The sequence below is a fragment of the Pelobates fuscus genome, chromosome 6 (assembly GCF_036172605.1).
Source record: "Pelobates fuscus isolate aPelFus1 chromosome 6, aPelFus1.pri, whole genome shotgun sequence".
In the NCBI taxonomy this organism is placed as follows: domain Eukaryota; kingdom Metazoa; phylum Chordata; class Amphibia; order Anura; family Pelobatidae; genus Pelobates; species Pelobates fuscus.
Genome location: NC_086322.1, coordinates 285,436,669 through 285,461,408, shown reverse-complemented (window position 1 = coordinate 285,461,408; position 24,740 = coordinate 285,436,669). Strand labels below are relative to the sequence as shown.

Genomic DNA, 24,740 nt, shown 5'->3' with positions numbered 1-24,740 from the left:
CTCAAAGTTTTATCCACTCGTCTTCTTAGTACTCAGTTTATTTAGCGCAGTAACGTTTGGGTATGTAGTTGTACCTCTCTCGTATTCCAACAATCCAAAATTAAAAGCACCGCAGTTCATTCCCCCGCCTCCCCTCCCTCCAGCCCCAGAGAAGAATGCCGGCAGAACGGTTGTGTGTGTGTGTGTGTGTTTTGTTTTGTTCCTTTTTTTTTTTTTTTTTATCCTATACACAAAAGAGAAGAAAAAAAATAAAGGGTAACTTGATCTAGAATGGACACTGTGTGTTTAGTTAACAGTTTCCATCTGCTGCCTGACTGTATCAGAAAACTCACAATCCTTTATTTTCTTGCCTTCCTCCTTCTCTCCCTCTCCCCCTCTTTTTTTCTCTCTCCTTTTTTGTCTTCACTCTGTTCATTCCTTGCTTCCCTTCCTATTCTGACCACCATACATATAATTCTGCCGTTCATTCCATTCTAATCTTTTCCACCTCCTTTTTTGTAATTTTTTTTTCTTCTCTTTTACTGCTACTCTTTCCTTCTGCATACATTTTCCCTCATTTTTGCTTTTCTTGTTTTAATTTTCTGCCTGCTTATTCTTTGCCCTTTGCCCCTTTTCATTTTCTTATTCTCATTTCCTTTCTACTTGTTGCTTACTCTGCTCCTCTACAACATTCCTGTTTTTGTTTTGTTTTATTATCTCTCTGCCATTCTCTCTTTTCTGCTCTATTCCTCCTCCTCCTCCTCAGCCCCATTGAGGAAAGCAAAGTTTGTGGAGAGCCCCAGAATTCCAGAATCTGAACTAGGATCCCCGACTCTTGGCTCAACCCAGAACCTGGTCACTGATGCCTACCTGCTGGGTAAGTGTGTGTTCATATCTGACGCCAGTCATGAATGGCGAGGATAGAGAACTAGATTTGGGGAAAAGTTAAAGTTCTTGATGTAACTTGTCTGATATAGGGAGATGTCACCCTTGTTATTCAAAGTCATCAGCTCATTGGTGTAGAATGCCTAAATTTCATGATAAATAGGCATCTAGGTTCTGTATAAGAAGTGATTTGGAGCTTGCTGGATTTGTGAATTATGTGTGCAGTCTCTAGCCCTCTTGCCAATTCTTTACAATTTTATGTTTAGTAAATAAATTGGACCATTTGCCGTTTTGGGGAGAATAGTCCATATCAGGGTATGCATGATCTCCTGCACAAACGCTATCAACGGAACTGGCGATATTGAAAATGGAAAGAGTGCAGTATCGAGGTTCTGGGACGCTGACACCGTTAATCTAGACTGGTAGATGGAAAAGCGTATATTAATGTAACTCCTCCCCTTGTAACTTGTAACTCCTCCCCTTGCGCACCATGTGAATTAGAGTTGGCTGGCTTTAATGCAACTCACCGTTTACCTGTCTCGAGAGGCGATACCTGAATGTAATGCTTATATTCAGATCTTCCATTTTATTTCTAAAGTGTGAATTGCCGCAGTTTATTTTATTGCTGTTGTGAGATAATGGGAATCTTGGACTGGTTTTCATTCACATAACGTGTTGCAGCCAGTTCACGTATTATTATTTTTTAACAATGCCCCTTAACCCCTTAAGGACACATGACATGTCTGACATGTCATGATTCCCTTTTATTCCAGAAGTTTGGTCCTTAAGGGGTTAAAAGCTCTCTAGCACTTTGTTTTACTTGTTCTGTTTCCGTGCCTGCTTTACCCTTGTTCTCCCTCCTTGACTCCCTGGTTGATTGAAGGGTCATTGAGTATGTATTAGATTTAAGACGCGTTACAGTATGACGTCTAATTATGCCACATGGGAGCAGTAGGATAAATTGCATGGTCAGAGGTGGAACGAGAGATGGGGGAGAAACACTTAATTACAGAAATGGGGTTATGATGCCTTTCTCTTGACAAAGGCAAACCAAAAAGTGATTAAAATACCAGAGTAAGAAAATTAAAGTCTGACCATAGAGAATTTTATAGCTGTGTTGGATCTTTTGTTTTTAAACTGCAATCCCCATCCATCCCTCTGTCTTTGTCAATGAAACCAGAGGGCGAGGTGACATTTACTGCCTCTTCCAGCTTTTCCATTGGTTCTGTTTGGAACAGTCTTCCCTCCTGTATTTTCTCACATTCCTCTCCTCCATTCTTTTGCTAAAACCACTTCTTGTTCTTTACCTCGTTCTCTCTTTCCATCTCTCTCCGTTCTCCTGTGCTTTGTCTTTTTTATTTATTTTTTTCATTCTCATATTTTACTTTCATCTTTCTGGCTGTTCTCTCATTTCTCCAGTGCTCTCTTGCGGTCTTTTTCCTTCTTCAGTCTGTCTCTTTGTCGTCCCCCTCTTTCAATTCTATCCTTCTTGTAGTCCCTGTTCCTCTGCCTTTCTTTCTTACTCTCCTTTCCACTATCTCTTGACGACTAGATCCTTCTCTCTGCCTCTCTCGTTCTCTCTCTCTTTCCCCCTCTCTGTCCCCCTCTCTCCTTCCTGCCTTTGCTCTGTCATTTGTGCCGGTTTAATTTGAAGAAAATAGCCTTGTTTGCAGAACATGGCTCTCGTCTGATATTTGATAGGGGCCCCTCGAGACCAATGGTATTTTCAGAATGCCAACAACTTCACTAGGCATATGTGTATACATATGTGTGCGTGTTTTTATAAACACTGGCCTTGAAAATAAATCTAATCAGGGCTGCATGATCTGCAGAATGGCTCTTATTAGCTCGTACAGGCAGCTGTACATGGGAGGCTCGTATCCTGAATCAGGGATAGCCAAGATAAAGATACCCAGCGTTTGTAGAACTGCAGGTTGGGAAAGCATCATGGGAGTTGTAGTTCTTCAACATCTAGGGATCGCCTTATGGCCACTCCTAATCCACAGCACATTCTTTAATATTTCTTGATCCTTCCTTCATCTTATGATCATGATCAGGTGTCTTAAGATCATTTTTTTTTTCCTGTTCGGTTCCTCTTTTCTGTGTTCAGAGCCCAGCCCACATGTCAGCATTCATATCCCTTGTGCCTACCTTGCAGAGATGCATTGTGTGTGTCGTCGCCCCCCCACCCCCTTTTGTTACACCCGTAACAGACTGCACGCCAACAGCTTGCAAAGTGAATCAGCATAAAATATGCAGAGTTTCCACAGCAACCAGCCAGCGGCCTTATATCTCGGGGCTGTGCCGTGAGCTCAGTGGGATTCTGGGTAATGGCCTCCGTAAGATAGCAGCCATTGGACGCACAGAAATCTAAAAACACAAATATGTTCCAGACTTTGGGAATAGAGCAGAATAGAATGCAGGTAGAACATTATTCACTAAGGATGTTTTGGAATACACTACACCGTCTCGTCCCTCGCAAATAGTGCTGCTTTCAGTGTCACCTGACATGAGTGCCGACTGGCCAACCATGGACGCCTTTATTGTGAATGGTTTACGCCTCGCAAGTGTCCTCCATTATAATATTGACAGGTGATAATGGTCTATTGGCATAGAGGCTGAGGCCTGGCATTACACCCTATGTTTTGTTTTCTTTTTTAACTTCAAATCATTTAAACAGAAGTCTACACCTCAGAGCAATCGATACCATAGATTAACCGAAACCTGGGGTTTTACGTAGGGCAGTGACATGACTTAGCTGAAGAGATTGCTGATGTTTTTAAAAAGAGAATCGTTAACCGTTCTACCTCTTTATTAGACCCAGTGCTATAGGTTAAATGTTGCCCATCCTTCTAACATGGGGTGAGCATATTAAAGATTATGGAGGAGATTTATCAATGGTGCAAGGAGTCAGCAATGGAAATCACACCTGTTGGTTTCAATGGCGATTGCCACACTGCTAGTATTTTGCACACTTTTAAAAAATCTCGTCCATTAAGCTTTTCCCAGATTGGCCCTTGTTCACACAGCCAGTGTAAAATGCAGCTCTCTCGTCCATGCCAGAGGCTCAGAATAGTGTGCCGGGTTGGTAGGAATGCAGAAATATAGGAATGATTTGCTCGCAGGCTAGCACACAGGGTTAAGTTAGCTTTTGCACATCAGTCATGTTGACTGATCAGGCACTCGTCCTGCAACTGCTGCAGGATTGAGTCATCCTCCAGTATAATACACGAGGTATTCAGCATAGCACCAGTGTCAGGGGAAGAATACTTGGAGCCCTATTTAATTGTCTCCAGCATTCCGCGTCTTACTGCGCCAGCTTTATCGTGACGTCCAACCCGAATCATCATTCAGACTGGTCTGTCGCATTTATTGCAATGTGCAACAAAGGTTTAAGTGCATTCACATCTTAAACTTGAGGTTTCAGTTAAAATTGAAAGGAAATCAATAAGTTGTTTTTGAAAAGTTGGTTTGCTCGCATAAGAACAGATATCCAACAAATCAGAGGTGGCCACCTTTGGCTCTCAAAATTTTGTGGGCTACATCTCCCCTAATGTTTGGCAGCATTATGGGATATGTAGTCCACATCTGGAGCTCCGATGGTTGCCTTCCCCTGGTCTAGCTGGCAGAGTTTGATTCTCCCCCCCTTTCTTTTTTTTTTTTCCCCCCCCTCTCTTTTTCTCAGAAACAAGTGGTTGTTGATACATGGAAGCGTATACCAGCAAGCTAGGGGATGCTATTGCATGGGAGAAAATAAAAAATAGGATAGTTTCAGCCCTTATTGTAAGCAGGAATTTCAATGGATCGCAAAAATCTGGCTTTTTCGACACGTTTTATTTACTCTCTAACTGTGTCATCCAAACGGAACGTCTATGTTACACCAATTACTTAAGGCAACAATATAATTAATAGTTTGGAATTTGCTTGTAACAATGCTGTATAATGATTAAAAACCTGAAAATGCTTTTGTTTCTCTCTCTCTCTTTTCATTAATGTCCCTTTTAATGATCAAATATACCTGTACTATGGATATATTTAATAGCTGGATACATCTATAAATCACAGCTCCTTTATCTTACTAAAAATCACAGCATCTAGACAGTCTCCATTTAAAATGGAAACTGAAAACGGGGGAACAACATAAGTATTTTAAACTGTTTGTTAGAATCCAGATTCCCTTTTGTCCCATAACTTATATTTGTGTTATTCACGGGATCACTTGTAGACAGAATGTAGCCAAAAGATAATATATGCACTCACGTCTGAGCATGACAGATAAGTACGCATACTAGACTTTTACGGAGCTGCGGAATACTTTTTTGCGTTTTAAATAAGAAGACATTTATTTAGCCCTTAAATGATTGTCCATGTGTATGCTGCAATTTTAGTGCTACCTGTTGAGCCACGTCAACTGTATTATTTGGCGCTACCTCTCCAATGATAACTCTATTCTCCAATTTCCAAGTTCAAAGGTGTTATACCGTCTGCAAATGGAACGGTGGGAGGTGTAGAATCAATAAAGGAAGTGTTGTGTGGGTGAGCGCTTTGCTCATGGTTTTGACTGGATAGGATGTTGGAAGTGTCAGGTGAACAGATGGTACGCGATAAACGTAGCTTGAGACGTGATTCACTGTTGTATTTGGTAACCTAGGGCAGTGAGTGGCATTACAGATGTTTGTTTCCCATGATTCTCAGTTATCCTCTAGTCCAGTGTTTCCCAACCCAGTCCTCAAGGCACACATACCAGTCCAGGATTTAAGGATTACTCAGTTTTGTCTAAGGTGTTTTTTCTTTTTTTTCTAAAAACACCTTCGACAAAACTGGGTAATCCTTAAATCCTGGACTGGTAGGTGGGCCTTGAGGACTGGGTTGGGAAACACTGCTCTAGTCTGTGCAAATTTAGCCATGGTGGACCTGTGTTCATTAAGCCTTCATTGTTTTCTGTTATTAAACACATTTAAAGAGCTACACATAGTGATAATTTATTAAATGCTTGTCATTATCTTGACCCACAGTATCAATCTTAACTCACGGAATGAGGCAACGGCATTCCATTGTGAAACGTTGCTTAGGCTGGTCGCTTCCTCTTGCAAGACAACATGCTGGAGATAATTGCTTCGTTACTGACCTTTTCTTCGAATTCCTATTGCTGTACTTTTGTAGACTTATTTTCTGGTTGCTGTTGAGAAGTTACAAATGGTATCCTCTTGAAAGTAATGTGTTTGATCTCTCCGGTGCCGCATCACCCTCTTCAATTTGCATACAAATTCAGACGTTGGGTAAAAAAGGAGGAGCCACAGTTAATGTGTATCCAGATCAATTCCTTTAATGTGTCATTATAATTGGCCTTCGCTGTTGAGCGCCTTTGTTAATGGGGACAATAAGGATAAAATAAATGTGGTTTGCGGTTTTAGAGGTCTGGTGACTCTCATTAATCTACGGATAGTCGCTACATTTTTTTTTCCCCCTTCATTCTTTATTTCAAAACAGAAAATAACACAAAATGAATCCTAAAACAATATAAACAAATATGCCATAGATTACAAAGTGATGAAGGAATAGCAGATAGGAAATCTTTGACTTAACAAGTGTCTTTAGTAGTGTCAGCATAGAACACCAAACTTATGGGGAAACCCTCCCAACTCTTCTTTATAAGACATTAAAATTTAAGAAAGTGAAAGAAATTAAAAACGTATATCATTTATTTCAACCTAAGATGATGTATGAGTGTTCAGGGAGTACTTCTGTAGGCAACCCAAGCAATGTGTCCGTAGATCTTCTTGCAACTGCAAGGATCTTACACCCTGCCCGCCGGATCCTATGAGGCCAACAGGGTTAGGACGGTGCCACCATGGGGCACCACAAGTTTACAATGCTCCCCATCGGTATCTGATGCTATGCCAAAAGGGCCCTATAAGCCACTATATGGATTCGGAAGTCCAATCAAGCGTGTTTGTTCTGTAGAACAGCTAGCCAGCTAGAGCTTGGTAGAGGTCCTGTTTTTTTTTTTGTTTTTTTTTTATTATAGGAATATATCAGCAGAATCTTTGCATCACCTCTAGATTCGAAAATTAAGTTTGTAAATTGAGAATGGGTTTGGTTGCTATTCCATTTTTTTTTTTTTTTTATGCACTCTATGCTATTACTGCATTTCCAATGAAATATAACAAGTATCGAAGAGCTATGAGTATTTGGAAAGGCCTATTATGTTATATCTAACATGCTATTATGAATAGATCACGGACTTCAATTAGTCTCTTCTTTGGGGAAAAAAATATTTGTTGATAACCCCACATCGAAGAGGATGATTATACCAGTAAATAAGTGTTGTGTCTGGTATAGGGTAGTAAAAGCTGTGTTGACAGTCTTTGTTTGGCTATTTTGATAATGTGTTGTGTTCTTTCTTTAGATGAAGAGGAGTCTGTACTGGGCCCCCCTCCATCCGTTGATGAAGCAGCCAACACCCTCATGACCCGATTGGGCTTCCTCCTGGGAGAGAAAGTCAGTGAAGTCCAGGCCACTGGTCCTCAGTACAGCATGGAGGGGCAAGAGGACAACCAGGTGAGGAAGGAATTGCATTGAGACAATCCTGGAAACATTGGTTGAATTATGGGAGGAGAGGGAACTTAGTGAGTAGGGAGTAAGCCAGTCCAGTCATAGACAGAATTTAGGCAACCACGTGTTACTTGAGAGGACACGCCATTGGAAAAACATATGACATACATAGGTCAACATGCATAGTGTGTACAGTAGATTGATGACCCGGTGGCATTGAAAGGGTCCAGAAATATGGCTAATCCCAATGGTTGCAGTAAACCTACAATATGGTTTGTGGGCCAGCACAAAATCTAAGCCAGGATGGGAGTAGACTTCAAGGAATCGTGGGTGTTGTTGAAAGCCAATATTAGGAGGATTGTAGTGAGATATTGAGATAAAACAGGATGAAGCGGACACACAGCTGAATCTTCACTCCTCATGCAACATTGTTCTTTCCCTTCTCTAGTTTTATTTTAGAATTTATTTTTCTTCTCCATGTTTAATTCATCCTATCTGCATTCTCTATATTTTATCAAGTTTTATCTTCATCCATTTTGTTTCCTCCTCGTATCCAAAGTATATTGTACCTCTTTCAGGGCTCGGCGGTGACCCAGCGAATCAGTCCTTGTTCGACTCTGACCAGCAGCACGGCTTCTCCACCCGCCAGTAGTCCCTGCTCTACCCTTCCTCCCACCAACACCAACGCCCCTGTCAAGGACTGCAGCCCCACTTCCACTTTAGAGAGCAGGGACAGTGGCATCATTGGTGAGTTGGCATGCTTCAGTAGAAAGGTCACACTGCCTTGTGTGGCATTTCTGTGGCCTTTTGAATATGATTCAGAGTATGCAATGTACCAGAGCTAATCCCCTGTTGCTAAGCAATATGAAATAGCGTAATGCTTGTCATAAGAGGCAGTTTATATATTAATTACAAACAGAATTAATACAATTGATATGTCTTCATTGCTAATAAAATATGTGAATTTACATGTATCAAAATATAAAGCAGCTATGTTAGGATTTGGTGATTGTGTATTGAGGCAACATCAAATCAATTAAAAATGAAATTAAGGTTTGCAGTGCGTGGTGTTGAGTGTTTGGGTCATTTATTAAAGGCATACTATGGGCATCAAAACAACTTTAGCTCAATGAAGAAATTTGGGAGTAAGATTATGCCCATCCCGTCTCCCTGCTCAATTTTCTGCTATTTAGTTGTTAAGTCACTTTTGTTTCTGTTTACGCAGCCTTAGCCACAACTCTCCTAGCTGTGACTGACACAGCCTGCATGAATAAATGGTGTAATTTTTAATTTGATGTTAACCTACTTTAGATGTTTCTATCTCCGACTCTGTAAATTGAACTTTAGTCACACACAGGAGACTCCTGAAGAGTCTAGCAGGCTATAAGCGGAGCAGGAAATCAGAAATTTTAAATGGAATAGCCTGTCCAATAAAGGAAGTTTAAACCTTGGATCTCACTTTACAGGAAGTGTTTAAGAAGGTTGTGCAAGTCACATGCTGGGAGGTGTGTCTGGGGTTTATAAACAAAGTGATTTCACTCCTAAATGACAGGCAATTGAGCAGTGAGACTGCAGGAGCATGATCTATAAACAAAAACTGCTTTATTAGGCTGAAGTTGTTTTGGTGCCTATAGTGTTCTTTTCTGTCTCTTTCACATTTTTTGGCCCAAATCAGCCGTTTGGAAAATTCTCAAAGTCAACTGTTTTACACTATATTGGGCTAAACTGTTAAATTTACGTAAAATTCACTTTGCATTCCGATAATTCACACTTTATTGAGTAACCTGTGCATGTTTTCAATTTTGAGAAATTCTGAGGTTCATTCACTAAACCTAAGAATTGTGGATTATTGACAAGGGAATTGGCACATTTTAATTAAAAACAAATAAAGGCAAAACTATCCACTCCACTAAAACTAGCATTTCCCATTCAATTCTCTATACTTGTTGGTTTAGTGAATAAACGCTCGCTTTGTGTAGAAAATACATCTGAGAAAGATTGTGTTTGTATTGTGGCAGTCTCTTAGGTCGTTACCTGCAAAGGATTATTATATCTATATATTTTTAACTTGCTCAAGGCCATTCACTTTCCTATTCTGAAATTCAGTCACGCGTTTTCCTTTAACCCCTTAAGGACACAGGACACATGACATGTGTTACATGTCATGATTCCCTTTTATTCCAGAAGTTTGGTCCTTAAGGGGTTAAAGGAAATGGTCCACAGATGACTTTAAATCTATATGTTACCGAGTGGCACATCTCAAGTGGTGGATCTACCCATCTGAGATACCTCCGATCTGCCATTAGCTAGCATATTGGTTTTTTTTTCTTCAAATTTAAGATTTTTATTTTCAGAAAAATAGAAACCCAAAGTGGGTATAAAACAAAAGATGGGGAGGGATACGAAAAAGGGTGGGGGGGGGGGGGAGGGAGGCATATGAGGCGACACGCCTTTATGGTGGTCCTTGCGCAGAAGGACATATACATGACATCTCTGATTACACAAGACAAAGTGAAGCGAACACTAAATTTAACAATATTGAAGTATAAATTGTCCAAATACATCACCGTATGTATCCTTATGTCAGTGGTCCCCAGGCGAAAGCAGACACCACATATCATCCATGGACATGTAGTCTAATGCGATTGTTAACCTCTAACCTAAATTATGTTGTGTTCTAACCCCTTAGCTCTCTGTGTTTCCATGCAGGGTTTTTCAAATAGTTTTTTTTTTTTTTTTTATGAAGTCGTAGCAGTGGGGTGTATTGGGGTAGGAGGTCAACTAGAGGGACTAGATTCTCGACTAGTGGGTCTAGAGTTAGTATCTATCAGAGTGAGCCACGGTGTCCATATCCGTTCAATCTCTCTCTTTTGTGTGTGAGATTCTGCGGAAAGTATCTCGTATTTGTAGTATTGTAGTATTCTATTTATAAGTTCTTTGCGCGAAGGGCATTTTGTGCTCTTCCAGCATTGAGCCAATAAATTCCGCGCTGCTAGAATAACCAGAGAAGCTATTTTCTTATGTTTTTTGTCCCATTGATCCGGGAAGATCAATAGCAGAGCTAATGTTGGTGTAATGGTAGATGTATAATTCAGAGATTGGAGCAGTATTTGCTGAACCTGTTTCCATAATGGTTTTATCACCGTGCATTCCCACCATATGTGGGTCATGGTGCCCTCCTTTAACTCGCACCTCCAACAGTTAGGTGTTGTGGAGGGGTAAATTTGGTGTAACCTGTGCGGGGTAAGGTACCATCTATACATGATTTTTTTTATGCGCCTCTATGTGTGAGGAACAGGATGTCAGGCCTTTCAGTGTATTTAGTGCCTTAATCCATTGTTCGTCCGCAAGTTTAGGGATACCTTCTTTTTCCCATTGTTCCACATATTTAAAAGAGTGGGGCTGGACTTGGGTCAGTGTCGCTTTATAACATAGAGATAGGGATTTGGGTTTAACTGGAGCTGTGTGGCATCTGGAGATAGCATTTAACGTTTGTATGATGTTTTGCGTTGGGGATCTTGTTTGAAGGGATACGTGTGTATTTATAACGCTTTTGAGTTGTAGGTATTGAAATGCAAAGGAATTAGGAAGGTTGAACTGGTCTTGTAGAGTTGGAAATGGTCTAATCCCCGATGGGTCGCAGACATCTTTAATATATTTAATTCCATGTTTGGTCCATGAGTGTAGTGACAACCACGGAGTTATCCTTGTTAGTGCTTCTAGAGGAGCGTATTTGCAGTACTTCCCTTTTTCTGATAAGGTAGCCAGGAGTTTATCCCAATATTTGAGGGTCACTATAGATGAGGGGTACAATGTTAGTTTTTGCGGTCTGTGTATTTTCGGTGCCCACATCATGTGTAAGATAGGGTGAGGATATGCTTTGTCATCTTCCATGTCTACCCATTGGAACGTGTGTTTAGGGGCATGGAGCTTTATTGCAGACTCGAGAATAGCAGCCTCATAGTAGGCAGCAATTTTGGGTAATCCTAAGCCTCCTGTGGATTGTGTCTGTTGGAGTAAGTGGATAGGCAGTCTAGGTTTTTTCTTGTGCCAGATAAATTTGGATATAGTTGCCTGCAGTGTTTTTAGTATACGTGAAGGGATTGGAAGGGGTAACATTCGGAACACATATAAAATTTTGGGTAATACTGTCATCTTTGTAGTGTGGATTCGGCCTAGCCATGATAGGCGTACGTGTTCCCAGCCTTGAAAGAGTGACGTACATATGTGTGACAGTGGGTCATAGTTCAGATTTACAGTCTTGGTGGCATGTAGAGCAAGTTTCACTCCTAGGTACGTTATATAATTTTGTCTCCAGTCAAATTGAAAGGTCTGGCGTAATTTATCTGCTCGCTGTGTGGGTAGGTGAAGCGGTAAAGCCTCTGTCTTAGCCGCATTGAGTTTATAGTATGATATTTTCCCATACTCTTGTAGTAGGTTCATAAGACATGGCAATGATATATCAGGTTTGGAGATGGTTAGGAGGATATCATCCGCGAACATTGATAGTTTGTAATTTGACTGTCTTATGGGTATGCCAGAAATTAATGGATCTTGTCTAATTTTTATTGCCAGAGGTTCTAAGGCGAGTATAAAAAGAAGTGGGGAGAGAGGGCATCCTTGTCTGGTACCATTAGTGAGATTAAAGGGTGATGAAAGAAACCCTGACTGATAAGCTCGGGCCGTGGGACTTTTATATAGTGTCATTATTCCTTGTATCATTTCCTTCGGGAACCCATATTTAGCGAGGATCGTTGTCATGTATGCCCAGTTAAGTCTATCAAATGCTTTTTCAGCATCCAGTGCCAATAAGAGGCTTTCTGTTCTCTCTGTGTCAATATGAGACAATATATTAAGAATCTTTCTGGTATTATCGGAGCCCTGTCTGCTGTTGATAAATCCCGATTGGTCATTATGGATTAAACGAGTTAGTATAGGGTTTAGTCTATTCGCTAGGAGTTTAGCATAGATTTTAGTATCGCAATTTAATAGGGAAATCGGTCGGAAGTTGGGGCAATGGGTTGGAGGCTTCCCTGGTTTCGGTAAAGTAGTAATATGGGCTTGTAGCATCTCGGTGGGCATGGTCCCTTTTTGGAAGCAATGGTTGAACAATGTCATTAGGTAGGGTGCTAGTGTGTCTTTGTAGGTATAGTAGTAAAGGTTTGTAAACCCATCGGGACCCGGGGATTTGTGTTTCGGGAGTTGTTTTAAGATGTCGATAATTTCCTGTGTTGTGAATGGTTGTATCAACCCTCGGCTTTCTTCTGCAGTAAGAGTAGGTAGAGGAATATCTGTTAAGAATGCATCTATGTCTTTTTGCTCAGGTTTATGGCAGTCTGGTCCCAATGCTAAGTTATATAGATCGCTATAATAGTTGCCAAATTCGTCTGCTATTTCTTGTGGGTCGGTAAGTTTAACTCCTTCTTTCGTATGTATAAGGGCTATTTTGGTTGCTGCGGCCTTTGCTTTTAGTTGTGCCGCCAAGACCTTCCCTGCTCTATTCCCCTCTTTAAATTTGTGTTTCATTTTAGTTAGTAAGTATGTTGTTTGAGCCATTTCCATGTCTCTTAATTGAGCTTGTAGGTAAAGAATACGTTGTGTGGTATCGTACGAGGGTGCGTGTTTGTTGGTGTGTGTGAGTGTGATCAGCTCAGTATTTATAGCTATATAGGCTGCCATGCGTTGTTTTTTATTATAGCTAGCGTGTTTAATAAATTGTCCCCGAAGGACCGCTTTATGGGCTTGCCATAGCGTTGCTATGCTAATATCTCCCGTGTCGTTTAGAGAGAAGTACGTTTCTAGTTCTGTATTGATTTGTTGAACTAATGTGTGGTCCGTTAGAAGGGAGTCATTTAGTCGCCATGTACGATTCGCGCTTATCGGGTGTTGAGTTGTCAGTGATAGTGTGATCGGAGCATGATCCGACCAGGTGATAATACCTATATTTGTACAAGATACTGTCGCTGTATGAGTTGATGGGAGTAGAAATCGGTCAATCCGGGAATATGTGTTGTGTACCAGAGAATGGTGTGTATAGTCTTTATCCAGAGGGTGAAGGGCTCTCCAGATGTCAGTGTACCCATGTGTTTGTAGAATGTTTCCCATACGGGTAGTCACGCGTACTCTTTGTTTTGATGTCTCATGTAAGATCTTAGATGAAGAAGTAGTGTCTGAGGTTGGGTCTAAAATAAAATTGGTGTCGCCACCGATGATAATTTCTCCAAATTTGTGGGCATTAGTTAGCGTAAGGATATGGTCTAGGAATATATGATTACCACTTTGTGGCCCATATATATTTACCAAGGTATATTGGGCATTGTTGATTATGCACTGTATAAGGAGGTATCGTCCTTTTTTATCACTTATTTGTTTTATTAGTTGGAAGGCAACCGCATTGTTTATCAGAGTTGTGACTCCTCTTTTCTTTTTTTTATATGTGCAATGATAACCTAACGGGTAGGCCCTGGAGGAGAATTTTGGGTGGTTGTCGGTCTGAAAATGAGTTTCCTGATAGAAGGCTATATGAGCCTTATGCTTTTTCGCTTCTTGTAAAGCAATTCGACGCTTATGTGGTGAATTAAGTCCCTTAGCGTTGATCGACAGGATGTTCAGCGTCATTTGAGTCTTAAGGATTTGGTGCTAATTGCATGTTGGAAGAGTATATCATCGCTGTTTAAGTGGTGTAGTGGGTCTAGCCCTACTGTTTTCAACCAGGGCGGTAAATTTTTATAAAATGGTAATATATAGTATTGGATCCCTAATAGTTGACCCTTGATTTCGATCTCCTGTGCAAGTGAGAAGCACATGGACATGTCTTGGTGGTGTTGCGTCGCCATGGGAGGAAGGGAGAAGGGGAGGATGAGTGAACTAAAAAATAATAACCAACTATATACAAAGAAAAGGTCTCCAACTTGAGACCAAATCGTCTTAATGTTTGTTGGGCACTGAAGCCCTCTCGGGGGATGGAGAGTCCCTTTTCCTTAGGGTGAGACCTGTCAACTAAGGTTGGGTATTGATTTTCCATCAGTCCCTTGACTTGGGTTGAGGCAAACGTGGGTCATTCCCAAGTATTGTTAATAGTAACTTAATTGTTAATGAGTTATAGATGTATAGAAATTATCATTTATTTATTTATCAGTTTTATTATTTATTTATTTATTTATTTTTTTTCTTCCTTTTATGCTACCCATGTGTTGAGGTAGTCTGAGGTAGCCTTTAAGTGCCTGTCACACGAACCTAGGGTTCCTGTTGGATTCTATCGTCCATTTGATACAGGAACTGTGCAGGGGGATGGTGAGCCAGGGGACAACGGAACTAAAATGAAAACATGTTATGTTCTTTAAAGTCTGATACGAACCGGTGAACCTTATCGTCTCTAATAGTGGGATACACAATAAGCCCGTGTGTTCCTCTCAACTCATGGCCCATGGCGCAGGGATTGAGAGGCGAGGGGCACCACCCAAACTTTAGTGTAACCGCTGCGTCTATATAAGTTTGTTTTGGCGGTCTTATTTTGGTTTAATAACGGCAACAGTGCTCAGCATTCAGGGTTTGTCATTTAGTACGATGTATTGTGGGTTAGTTACACTCGGTGAGTAGTGTGACTCTATGCCGTATGTCCATTGCTGTTAGATATTATGGAAGTGTGGTATGTGCCATTTCTAATAGTGCCTGTATGTGGTACTAAACCCCTCCCTGCACTTCACCATGTAGGCAGACCATTTTGTTGCACAGCATTTCCACCCTCATTACAACATATTGGGAGGTTCTCATGTCTCTCTCATTTCTTGTGAGGCAATAGTTAAGAGCAGATATACTAGAGATATAATATAACAATTAACTATAAAACTATGGAAAAAATAAACATATAACACCGTGTGGGATAAGGATTCACCACATCTGCGTTACCCCTTAGCGAGTCACGAGTATACGCATAGTTGCTATGGGCTCCACAGGCCTTATGTGGAAAAGTCACTTATCTGTAGTTTGCGTTTCCCAATCTGGGGTTACTTTCATGGGTGCTGGTGTCGTCTCTCGTGAAGTAGCCTGGTTCGCTGTGCCCAGTATAGGGATGTTCCTTTCCGCCAAAACCCTTTGTCCCTCCTCTGGACTAAGAAGATGTTTTTCGATGCCATTTCTCCTGATGATAAGACGAGTCGGGAAACCCCATTTATAGGGTACCTCTGCCGCTCTCAAGGCTGTAGTTATAGGTAGAAAGCTTCTACGTGCGTTAAGCGTCGTTGCTGAGAGATCCGAATATAATTGAATTTTAATGTATGAATCAGGCAGTTTAGGACGTTTCCTGGAAGCTGACATTATGGTTTCCTTGGAGGTATAATAATGTATTCTCGTTATCGTGTCCCTCGGTGTTGATGGCGGGAGGTGTCTGGGTCTTGGTAGTCTGTGGGTTCTATCCAACAGTAATGCTGATTCCGGGAGATCAGGTGCCAGCAGATGGAAAAGTGTGGTAACGTATCTTCCCAGCTCGCCGGGGCCTATATCTTCCGGAATGCCGCGTATGCGCACATTATTCCGGCGGTAACGATCTTTGTGATCAGCGAGTTTGGTGATGATAGAGGCTATCTTGGTTTCCAGATCACTGTAGGCCGAAGCTACATTATTATGTGCCTTAATGAGCTCCTCAGTTTTATTTTCGAGGCAATCGGTCCTTTCACCCAGTGCTTTGACATCAGCTCTTATTTCCCGAGCTAGCTTGGCAAAGTCTGCTTGTAGAGATGTCTGTAAGCCATTCAACATTTTTTGTATTGCTGATTCCGTTGCTGGGATGTCTTTATGGGATATGGAGGTGTAATCACTTCTGTCGGAACTTGAAGCTGGTGAGACTGTTCCGTCAGCGCCATCTTGCGCGCGGCGTGGCGGTGAGGCCATAGCTGCGACTTGTAGTGAAAGTGTGTCTTTTGCCTTATTCTTTTTCATGGAGCGTTGTGTCATTTTGTTCTGACGGTGCTCCAGTATGTCTAGGCAGTATGAGACAGGTAAGTTTCTCGGTGCTCGCTAATATATTCGCTGTGTTAGGGTACTCTCTCCTGGAGCCGATCGCTCACACGTCCGACTTCATGAACGGTCAGGCCACGCCCCCAGCATATTGGTTTTTAAATCAGCCCATGATTTAGATAATTACATGACTGTGTTCCTCTTAGAATATCAACAGAAAAACTGCTTTATGAATCACTTATTCCGAAGATAATGTTTTTTTTTTTTTTTTTTTTTTTTTTTTTTTTTTCAACATTTATGTTCTAGATGGAAAACCCCTTGCATTTTGTCCCTTCTCTTGGACTTATGACAGGGATAGGCAACCTCCGGCACTCTGGATGTTTTGAACAACATCTCCCAAAATGCTCTTACACCCATAATGCTGGCAAAGGATCATGGGAGGTGTAGTCCAAAACTTCTGGAGTGCCGAAGGTTGCCTATGCCTGACCTAGGAGATAAAGCAGGATAAGATGGATAACAGAGAACCATCTACTTTTGTAAAGGAAGTAAAATCCGACCTAGAGAGTGCAGTGCTTGGTAATATGAAGAGGAGATCTCTAGGGCAGTTTCTGCGGACTTGTCTGTGACGTATAGCTCTGCACTGCTTGCATTACTGTATCTACAGTGGGGGGTTTTCCACTACTTTTTTACTTACCAGTACTGATGCCCCATGCACCGTACGCCCCTCTCAGTGCAGATTGCCAGAAACCAACCTCATGCTGATATTTTCCATTAAGAATGAAGCAGTCCGTACATGAGTAGGCTTTCTGGCACTGTACCCTCTGACTGAGGGTGTATTTTCAAAGCTGTGTTGTCACAATTCATGTGCTGAAGGTACCAGAGTGTGCAAGTGGTCATATAGATGACCACTGGTGAGAGAGGACACGCCGTGGGGAAAACATTTGCATGTCCCTTCCCACAGTTCCTATTGATAGCATAAGCTCTGCTTGGTAAGATATGGGGAGAGGTTTTCCCAGATAGATTGGCGAAGCTGACCTCAAAAATTTATTTCTTATCAGTGAGTTACTCCAGTCATCATAAGCACTATAGCCCGCTGTAGTAGTTATGATGGCATGTTCCCCGGTAATGGGACAAACCATTCAGCAACAGTTTGTCCTCTTACCTGGGTCCCCGTTAGGCTCCGATGTTCTCTGGTGGTCCAGTGACGTGCTTCCAGGTTCTGGAGAGGTGCAAAAGCCACGGCTGTCACCGTTTATTGGCCGAGTGAGTTGACTGACATCTCATTAAAGTTGCACAGTATTCTCATTAGCCAGCTTTGTACTGTAGTTCCAAGCTGGCCAATGACACCTCGATGGTTCTGCCAAAGGTGGCGTTACACCTCCAGTAGCAGAAGGTTTAACGCCGTACGTGCAGCGTTGCAAAGCTAAAATCTGAAAATACGCACTCCACTCACCATCATCACTTCAAATGAATGTTCTTGGAGTATCCCTTTAAGGTTAAGTCTGTTGTCTCAGGGGTCCTATGTCCATAGGCTCATTTACATGCACAGTGATCTCAGTTTGTGAACTTTTATGTGATCACTATTTAGTGGTGCCTATATTCTTAAAATGTCTTTAAAAAAAAATAAAAGACTTTGCAAAATGTTAGTATTGTGACATATGTTAATGAACAGAGGAGACACTCAGAACTGCATTAGAGTTGTGTATTTGTGTGTGCATTCTGAGATCAAATGTAAGTTCATGGTATTATTTATGGGTTCATTGCAATGGCTCGTCCCCATGTCTGTTCATTAGGAGGCGGTAAGAAGGATGCATCCTGAAGTCTGTATTTTAGGAAGAGGTGTGTGTCTACTTGATGTTTTTAGTAAGAGGGAGGTGATAAATGTGTGTCCCTGATGTCTCTGTATTAGGATATATTGAAATTGAAAAAACGCACTCTGTACAGTTACATGGACAAAGATGCATCTCTTCCTCAGGCATTTATTCGTTTTAGAAGGAGACAGATGTGTATGTACAAAGTATAAATTCACAGGGTATTTAGAATGATGCTCTACTCGTTCTTCACTGACGTACATATGAGATTATTACAGAAACCACATTACCATGTTCATGTTCTGAATGTCTAATGTCTATGGCTCGACTCTTGTGCTGCAAACAAACCTTCCTTCTAGCAAGGAACCAACTCGCAGATCATATCGATTTGTCTTCCCACCTCCCACGGCTAGGAGAGCGGAGAGAGGGGAGGGCAAGGATGTCTCGAGCTTCTCCTCTCGTTCTTGGGCACGAAGACGACTGTGGATCAATGTATCAGATTCCAACGCATGCTATTATTTCTCCATGTAAACGTGTCAATGATGAGCATTCTGGCGTGAAGTGCACGCTCTGTCTTGTGTGAAGTGTGCATGTGGCTTTCTTTCTCCCAACCAGACTGCTGTACCCACACACCAGCGGTCAGTGATTTATAGTGGTGTGTGCCTTTACCATAGATCTGCAATGCAGTTATTACATTATCTTTTAGGGAAAAGTGTTACCGCAGTCAGGAGAATGAGCTTCAGGGTACGTTACAGACCGCATGCAAATGAAACCGAACTATGAGTATCAGATTGCAAGTCCTGACCAACCTCTCCTTTCCGTCTACAGCCACCCTAACCAGCTACTCTGAGAATATGGACCGGTCCAAATATGGAACAGAGAGCAACAAGGAAGGAAGCTCCCGAGGGTGCGGGAAACAGTCCCAAAAGTCCATGGATTCCTGTCTGTACCGTGTGGATGAAAACCTCATGGCCTCAACTTTCAGTCTCAACAAAATTCCAGAGAGGGGACTGGATACTGTACTTTCTCAGTCTGTACAGTCCATCCCCCTCTACCTCATGCCTCGACCCAACTCCGTGGCAGGTGAGAAGTGGTTTGGTTGATTTTGGGGGGGTGGGGGGGAGCTCTGTGCTAGTCCACATCTTCAGCACAAAGTTAAGCATTCGCTGTGCTCACAGTGTGTGTTCACAATCCCCCAGCAAGTCTCTGAGTGTGTGTTTGGAATGCTAATGCCAGGTTCTCTCTCCGTGGGTGTGTGAGGAGGAGGAGGAGGACTGCAGATACAGAGAAGAGAGTGGGGTGATCTTAAAACGATCCATTAATGTTCAACTCCTTTTTTTTTTTTTATTGTGTTGTATTGTAGCCAAAGTCAATTCTCCACCGTAAGTCAACGGGTTAATAAAGTACTTGCGGGTGCATTCAGGATCACTTCAGTGCGGCATTGATATTGCATGGCAGCCATAAAGCACAGTGATGCAATTTGTGGCTCATTGTGAGTTATGCTGCAGTGGGGATTGATTGTGGATGGATGGCTCTGCTCTACTACAGGCTGCAACACAGTGACACACTGGGCAGTTGATGAATGAATTGGGTTTATTCAGTAATCCATACATTGTGGAGTATGGACAAATTATCTGAACTGGGAGCAGAGCTGACTTAGAAAATGTTTCCTGTTAGTCTATACCTGCCCTAAATGTAAAATTCACTTTAAATTCTCACTTTAGTGAATAACTCTTTCCTTTCACATGTTTTCATATCCATCCATTCTATTTCTCTCTATCCTTCCAAGAATTCTGCATTCTTGCACATTCCTCATCCACTCACATAATCTGCTAAAATGTATAGTTAATGCTACGTGGCTTTCTTTTTATTTATTTATTTATTTATTTGTTTATTTATTTTTTACATTCTCTCACACATGCCTCCCATTTCCTTATAGGAAATGTTTCATTCACCTTCCTTTTATGCTCCTTCTACTACACACTCTCATTCGTTTAATAATTCATTCGACTCACATAGTCTTCTCACATATACACTCTCTCATTTGTCAGTCAGCATAGCAAGAGGAAGGGAAATATGAACAATATTTCTGTTTGTCTTCCATCAGAGCAATGTGTGCCTGACTGTGCCAGGACTGAAGTAGATGAATGATGCCGGTTTTAAAATCCATATAAATGAAACCAGAGCATCACTGTTTCATTCAATGGTTTTGATAGCGATGTTTACCCTTTATACCTTGTTCGTGTTGTCGCTTATTTCACTCACATTATTATGCATTCTCGTGATCATGTTCCCTTCAATCTTTCTCCCTGTTATTCCATTACACAGACTCTCACGTAGATGCCAAGTCCATTTTTCTCTCAATCCATTTCCTTTTCATTCTTTTACACCTCACTTTCTCACATTTTTCCAGCGCATTCTGCCGTTTTCGCTTCCTTCTGCATTTTCTGTTGGTTCTCAGGGCCATTATCCGAGATTCTTCACTGCATTATTTCTCGGAGGCCTTTCAACCTTCCATTCCCTCTCTGTCACATTGTATTTTTCCTGAAGTCATTCTGCTGCTTCGTTCTTTTAAACAGTCTCTCATCTCCTCGATCTCAGAGTGTCTGCTTCCGCTAGAATTCATTCTGCCATGTTATTCCCCCTCTATCATTGATATTTTTTTTCCTTTTGTTTCACCGCTATAAAACTGCCTGGCCATGGGTTATTACACGTCGGCTTGGCAGTAATGATGTTGCAGGGAATTTGCGCAGAGCATTGCCTTTCGTTTAAAGGGGCAGTTTGCCAGCTTGTAAGACCCATTGGATTCTCCCCCAGATACATTGAATTTTGGTTAGCCTCCTGTAATATACACAAATCATTTAAGGGCTCACACCTGCATCATTCACTTTTGTATATACATATTTTTTATTATTATTTTTTTGTTCCATTCCATTCTTAATAAAGTAAATATTAAGGAAATAGGAAAAGATGAAACAAATACTATACTATAAATGTTAGGAAAGATTAACATGAGCGCAACATCAAAATTAATCTGTTAACTAATGGCAAGTAGCCTCAAACAAATCAGGATACTTTTTTAACATCGACATGTTCCTTGCCAGAGCTGGTAATATCTATATTCTAAGAATTGTTTGTCTTTTTCATGCCATTTTTTTAAACTTTTTTTATTTCATTTATTTCTTTTATTTATTTATTTATTTTTATACCTTTTGGATGTTTTTTAAAAAACAAAAAAAAAAAAAAAAAACAATTTTGTTTTACTTTTTAACCCCTTAAGGACACATGACGTGTGTGACATGTCAAGATTCCCTTTTATTCCAGAAGTTTGGTCCTTAAGGGGTTAAAGGGTTACTCAAATCATCATAAACCACTACATCCTTCAGTAGCGGTTAAAATGGCAGGAGTACCTTGGCACAATTATGGGACAAACCGTGTTGAATTCAATATGGGCAGCGTCTACTGGGGAAACTTTGCACATACAGGCACCATGACCACTTTATATCACTGGAGTAATGCCACCTAGAAGCATGTTAACCATATATTTTACAATATATTATGTTGTATTTACCAGTCAATAATAAAAAGTCTTCTCTCCCCACTTTAATCCAATCAGCAATATTCACCCTTTATCCAACCCCCAAATTCTTACCAATGCCCACATAGCCATACTTCTGCTCAACTCCCCAAACCACTCATGCTGACTTCACCTCAAATCTCCCACCTAATGTGTCCATTCTAACATTACACCCATCTGCCTAACTTTTATTCTCGCCTATTCTTTTGTTATTATTATTATTTTTATTTTATAGTTTTCTTGCAGCACACGGTAACCGCTGCACTCACATACACCTTACTTGTCTTTCTCCTCTAATGGTCTCCACTAAGTCTTTTTTTTCCCTGTCTCAGCCACCAGCTCAGCACATCTGGAAGATCTTGCTTACTTAGATGAGCAGCGGCACACACCCCTGCGCACATCTCTGCGGATGCCACGTCAGACCCTGGGAGGACCACGCACACCACAAGACCTCCGAGGTGAGACACAGTGAAGAAAACTAGCTGTTGGCTATGCCCAGCAAGATCCATGTTGTTGGAAGGCTGCATAAATTTGTTTAAAAGAGCCCAGCAGCTGTTCTGCAATCTAGATTTCTGACATGTTTTATTTTTTTATTAAAAATATATTTTTTTTATTTTTAATCTACAAAAATGAAATGCATAACAATTGTTTGAGTCTAAATTATACATGACAAACTAGTGATTAAAAACGCATGCTGCTGGGGGCGGGGCCGGACCGCCGAGCTGGACGGTCGCAAGACGGACCAGCTCCAGCAAAACCTGAGCCTTGCCAAGATTAACCTGCTGTTTGGGCCAAATATTCCGACCGGCAACGGCGGCCCTCGACGGGCGTGGTGCCCTGGACCCAGGGAGAGGCTAACTTGCCGAGTTTTAGTCCCCTGGGAGGGAAATCCAGCGGTGAGCGGTGCGGACGGCCGACGCCCCGCTATCCCGCCGAACAGTACCCAGCCGGGGGCCTAGGCCCTCGAGGAACCGGCTCCGTTCCCCCCCCCCTGGACCGGGGGGGTGATCCCGGTCCTCACCCAGAAACCCTGACACCCAGACCGCCACGAGTAGGACTGAGGCCTTGCTGTACTGCCAGATCTCAAAATGGCGGAGGACACACACTAAACTTCAAGATCTCGGCGGGAGAGACCTAACCCACAACTGCCGCATCCAACGTGGCTCAATAGCACTGCGGGATCAGCCACACATGGACTCCAGCCGTGTACCTGCAATATGGCACCCTACTGGGACACTAACCTTGTGGAACTCCTCTCAGGCTCTCAGCTCCGGCAAGGGGAGAGATCAACAACCAGCGGCGGGAAAAAAGGCGCAACGCACCAAGCCTGCAACCAGCAGAGCATACCAGCCCTCACTCTGCACCACATCACCCCTTGGAAACTCCGAGGTCCAAGCCCAGAAATTCGGACGTCGCACAGCACCCCATACAGCACCGGCTAGCCAGCCCACAGCAGCCGCACCGCGAGCAGTCTATCAGGCAACAGGGAGAACGCACTGAATCCATAGAAAGCAGGACATTCCGGACGCAAAGAGTCCTTCTAAGCTTGAACAGAATAGTCCTTACCCTCCCTAGTGTAAAATACTGAAATGCTACCTGCCTTACTGTATTATGTCTCCATGCATAGCTATCAGTGGCTAGGGGTTAACAGTGTATTCATTGGGCCTTGCCTACTGCATCCATGGGTGGCTAAGGGGCGTAAAGGGTGAAATTAAATCGCTGGTACCTAAGCATGTACTTAACTAAAACCTAAGCATATAACCTGCATGTAACCATATAATTCAAGTGCAAAGCTATATTCCTGTATAATTTCTTGATGTCTCATAAGAATCTCAATCTATACAATACTCAGCATGATCTAAACGTGACCATATATATATATAAAAAATAGTGCACCGTACTACCACACCCTAATGTTTCCTATGCAATGTACTCTTATCTTGCAATACGCATGTGGATTGCCTTTGGGGTACCATGTGCCTGTATGTTACCATCTTATGCACTACAAAAATAAAGAATTTAAAAAAAAAAAAAAACCGCATGCTGCTAAGATTCCATGCCTACACCCCTCCTGTGCTCACAGCGTCGAGCAGCGACACAATTTACTACGGTAACTCACAAAGAGAGCATTAGGATCATGAAAATACATTTCTCTGTTCCTCCTGCCCCCAGTTCCACAAAGGGTTAACTGACTGGAGTTTTCCTTGTTATGGTTGACATATATTTGCAAAGTAAGAATACTGAGCTTCAAGTCTAAACAAAACAAAGCCACAACTCACAGCTGTTTGTATGCGGGTCCCCCTGCGTAAACCTCTCCTGGTTAACCCCTTTGAAGCTGGTCTCACAATTAATTTGTTTGTTTATTTTTCTTGTCCTATCTAGATTAAAATAGTAGGTCCGGACAGTGCATTGCTATAGTGTTCTAATGTTTTCGTTTAGTAGAAACACATAGAAAAGCAATGGATACTTTGTTTTTGGCATAGCTGTTTACTTAAAGGAATTACGCGTTATTTATTTTGTATGTATCTTCCGGTTTACTGTTCAATCTGTTTTCTTTCATTTTTTTTCTCTCTGGATTTATGGAGCATCATGACCAACCTTTCTTGCGTCTTTACCATTTTTCTTTCTCTACTCCAACTCAATTTCAATTCCTCTTTTCAAATACAAAAAATAGATAACCGCGCCTTAACACACAGTAATGTACAAAAATGAAGTCAAATATAAATCATACGTACATACATTTTTGTTAAGTCTATGAAGTCTTTGGCTGTTATACAGTGCATGGTATCTCAAAGAAAAAGGAAAAAAGAGAGACAATAATAGTGCAGTATGTCTTTAACACAGTGAAGTAGAGTGCTATAGCAAAAACTCACTCACAATTTATAGAGCTTCTGCTGTGTAGGGCGTAGACGGTACAATCCCCGTCACTGGGTATATATTTTCAGCTACAGTGGTGGTAGACTTTCTGTGTCTCGAAT

General features: G+C 41.7%; 1 protein-coding gene across 5 annotated transcripts in view; it reads left to right on the top strand.

The window, feature by feature from the left end:
* The window catches only part of TANC2 (tetratricopeptide repeat, ankyrin repeat and coiled-coil containing 2), a 266,147-nt gene that overhangs the window by 207,014 nt on the left and 34,393 nt on the right, over positions 1–24,740 (top strand). For 3 of the 5 annotated variants that reach the window (XM_063459359.1, XM_063459361.1, XM_063459362.1), the window contains 4 exons: positions 7,274–7,425; positions 7,998–8,166; positions 19,014–19,268; positions 22,095–22,220. In XM_063459359.1, the coding sequence (XP_063315429.1) occupies positions 7,274–7,425; positions 7,998–8,166; positions 19,014–19,268; positions 22,095–22,220 (702 nt within the window). Of the gene's footprint in view, positions 1–745; positions 857–7,273; positions 7,426–7,997; positions 8,167–19,013; positions 19,269–22,094; positions 22,221–24,740 lie in introns of all 5 variants that reach the window. The other 2 variants (XM_063459358.1, XM_063459357.1) reach the window with 1 other exon arrangement.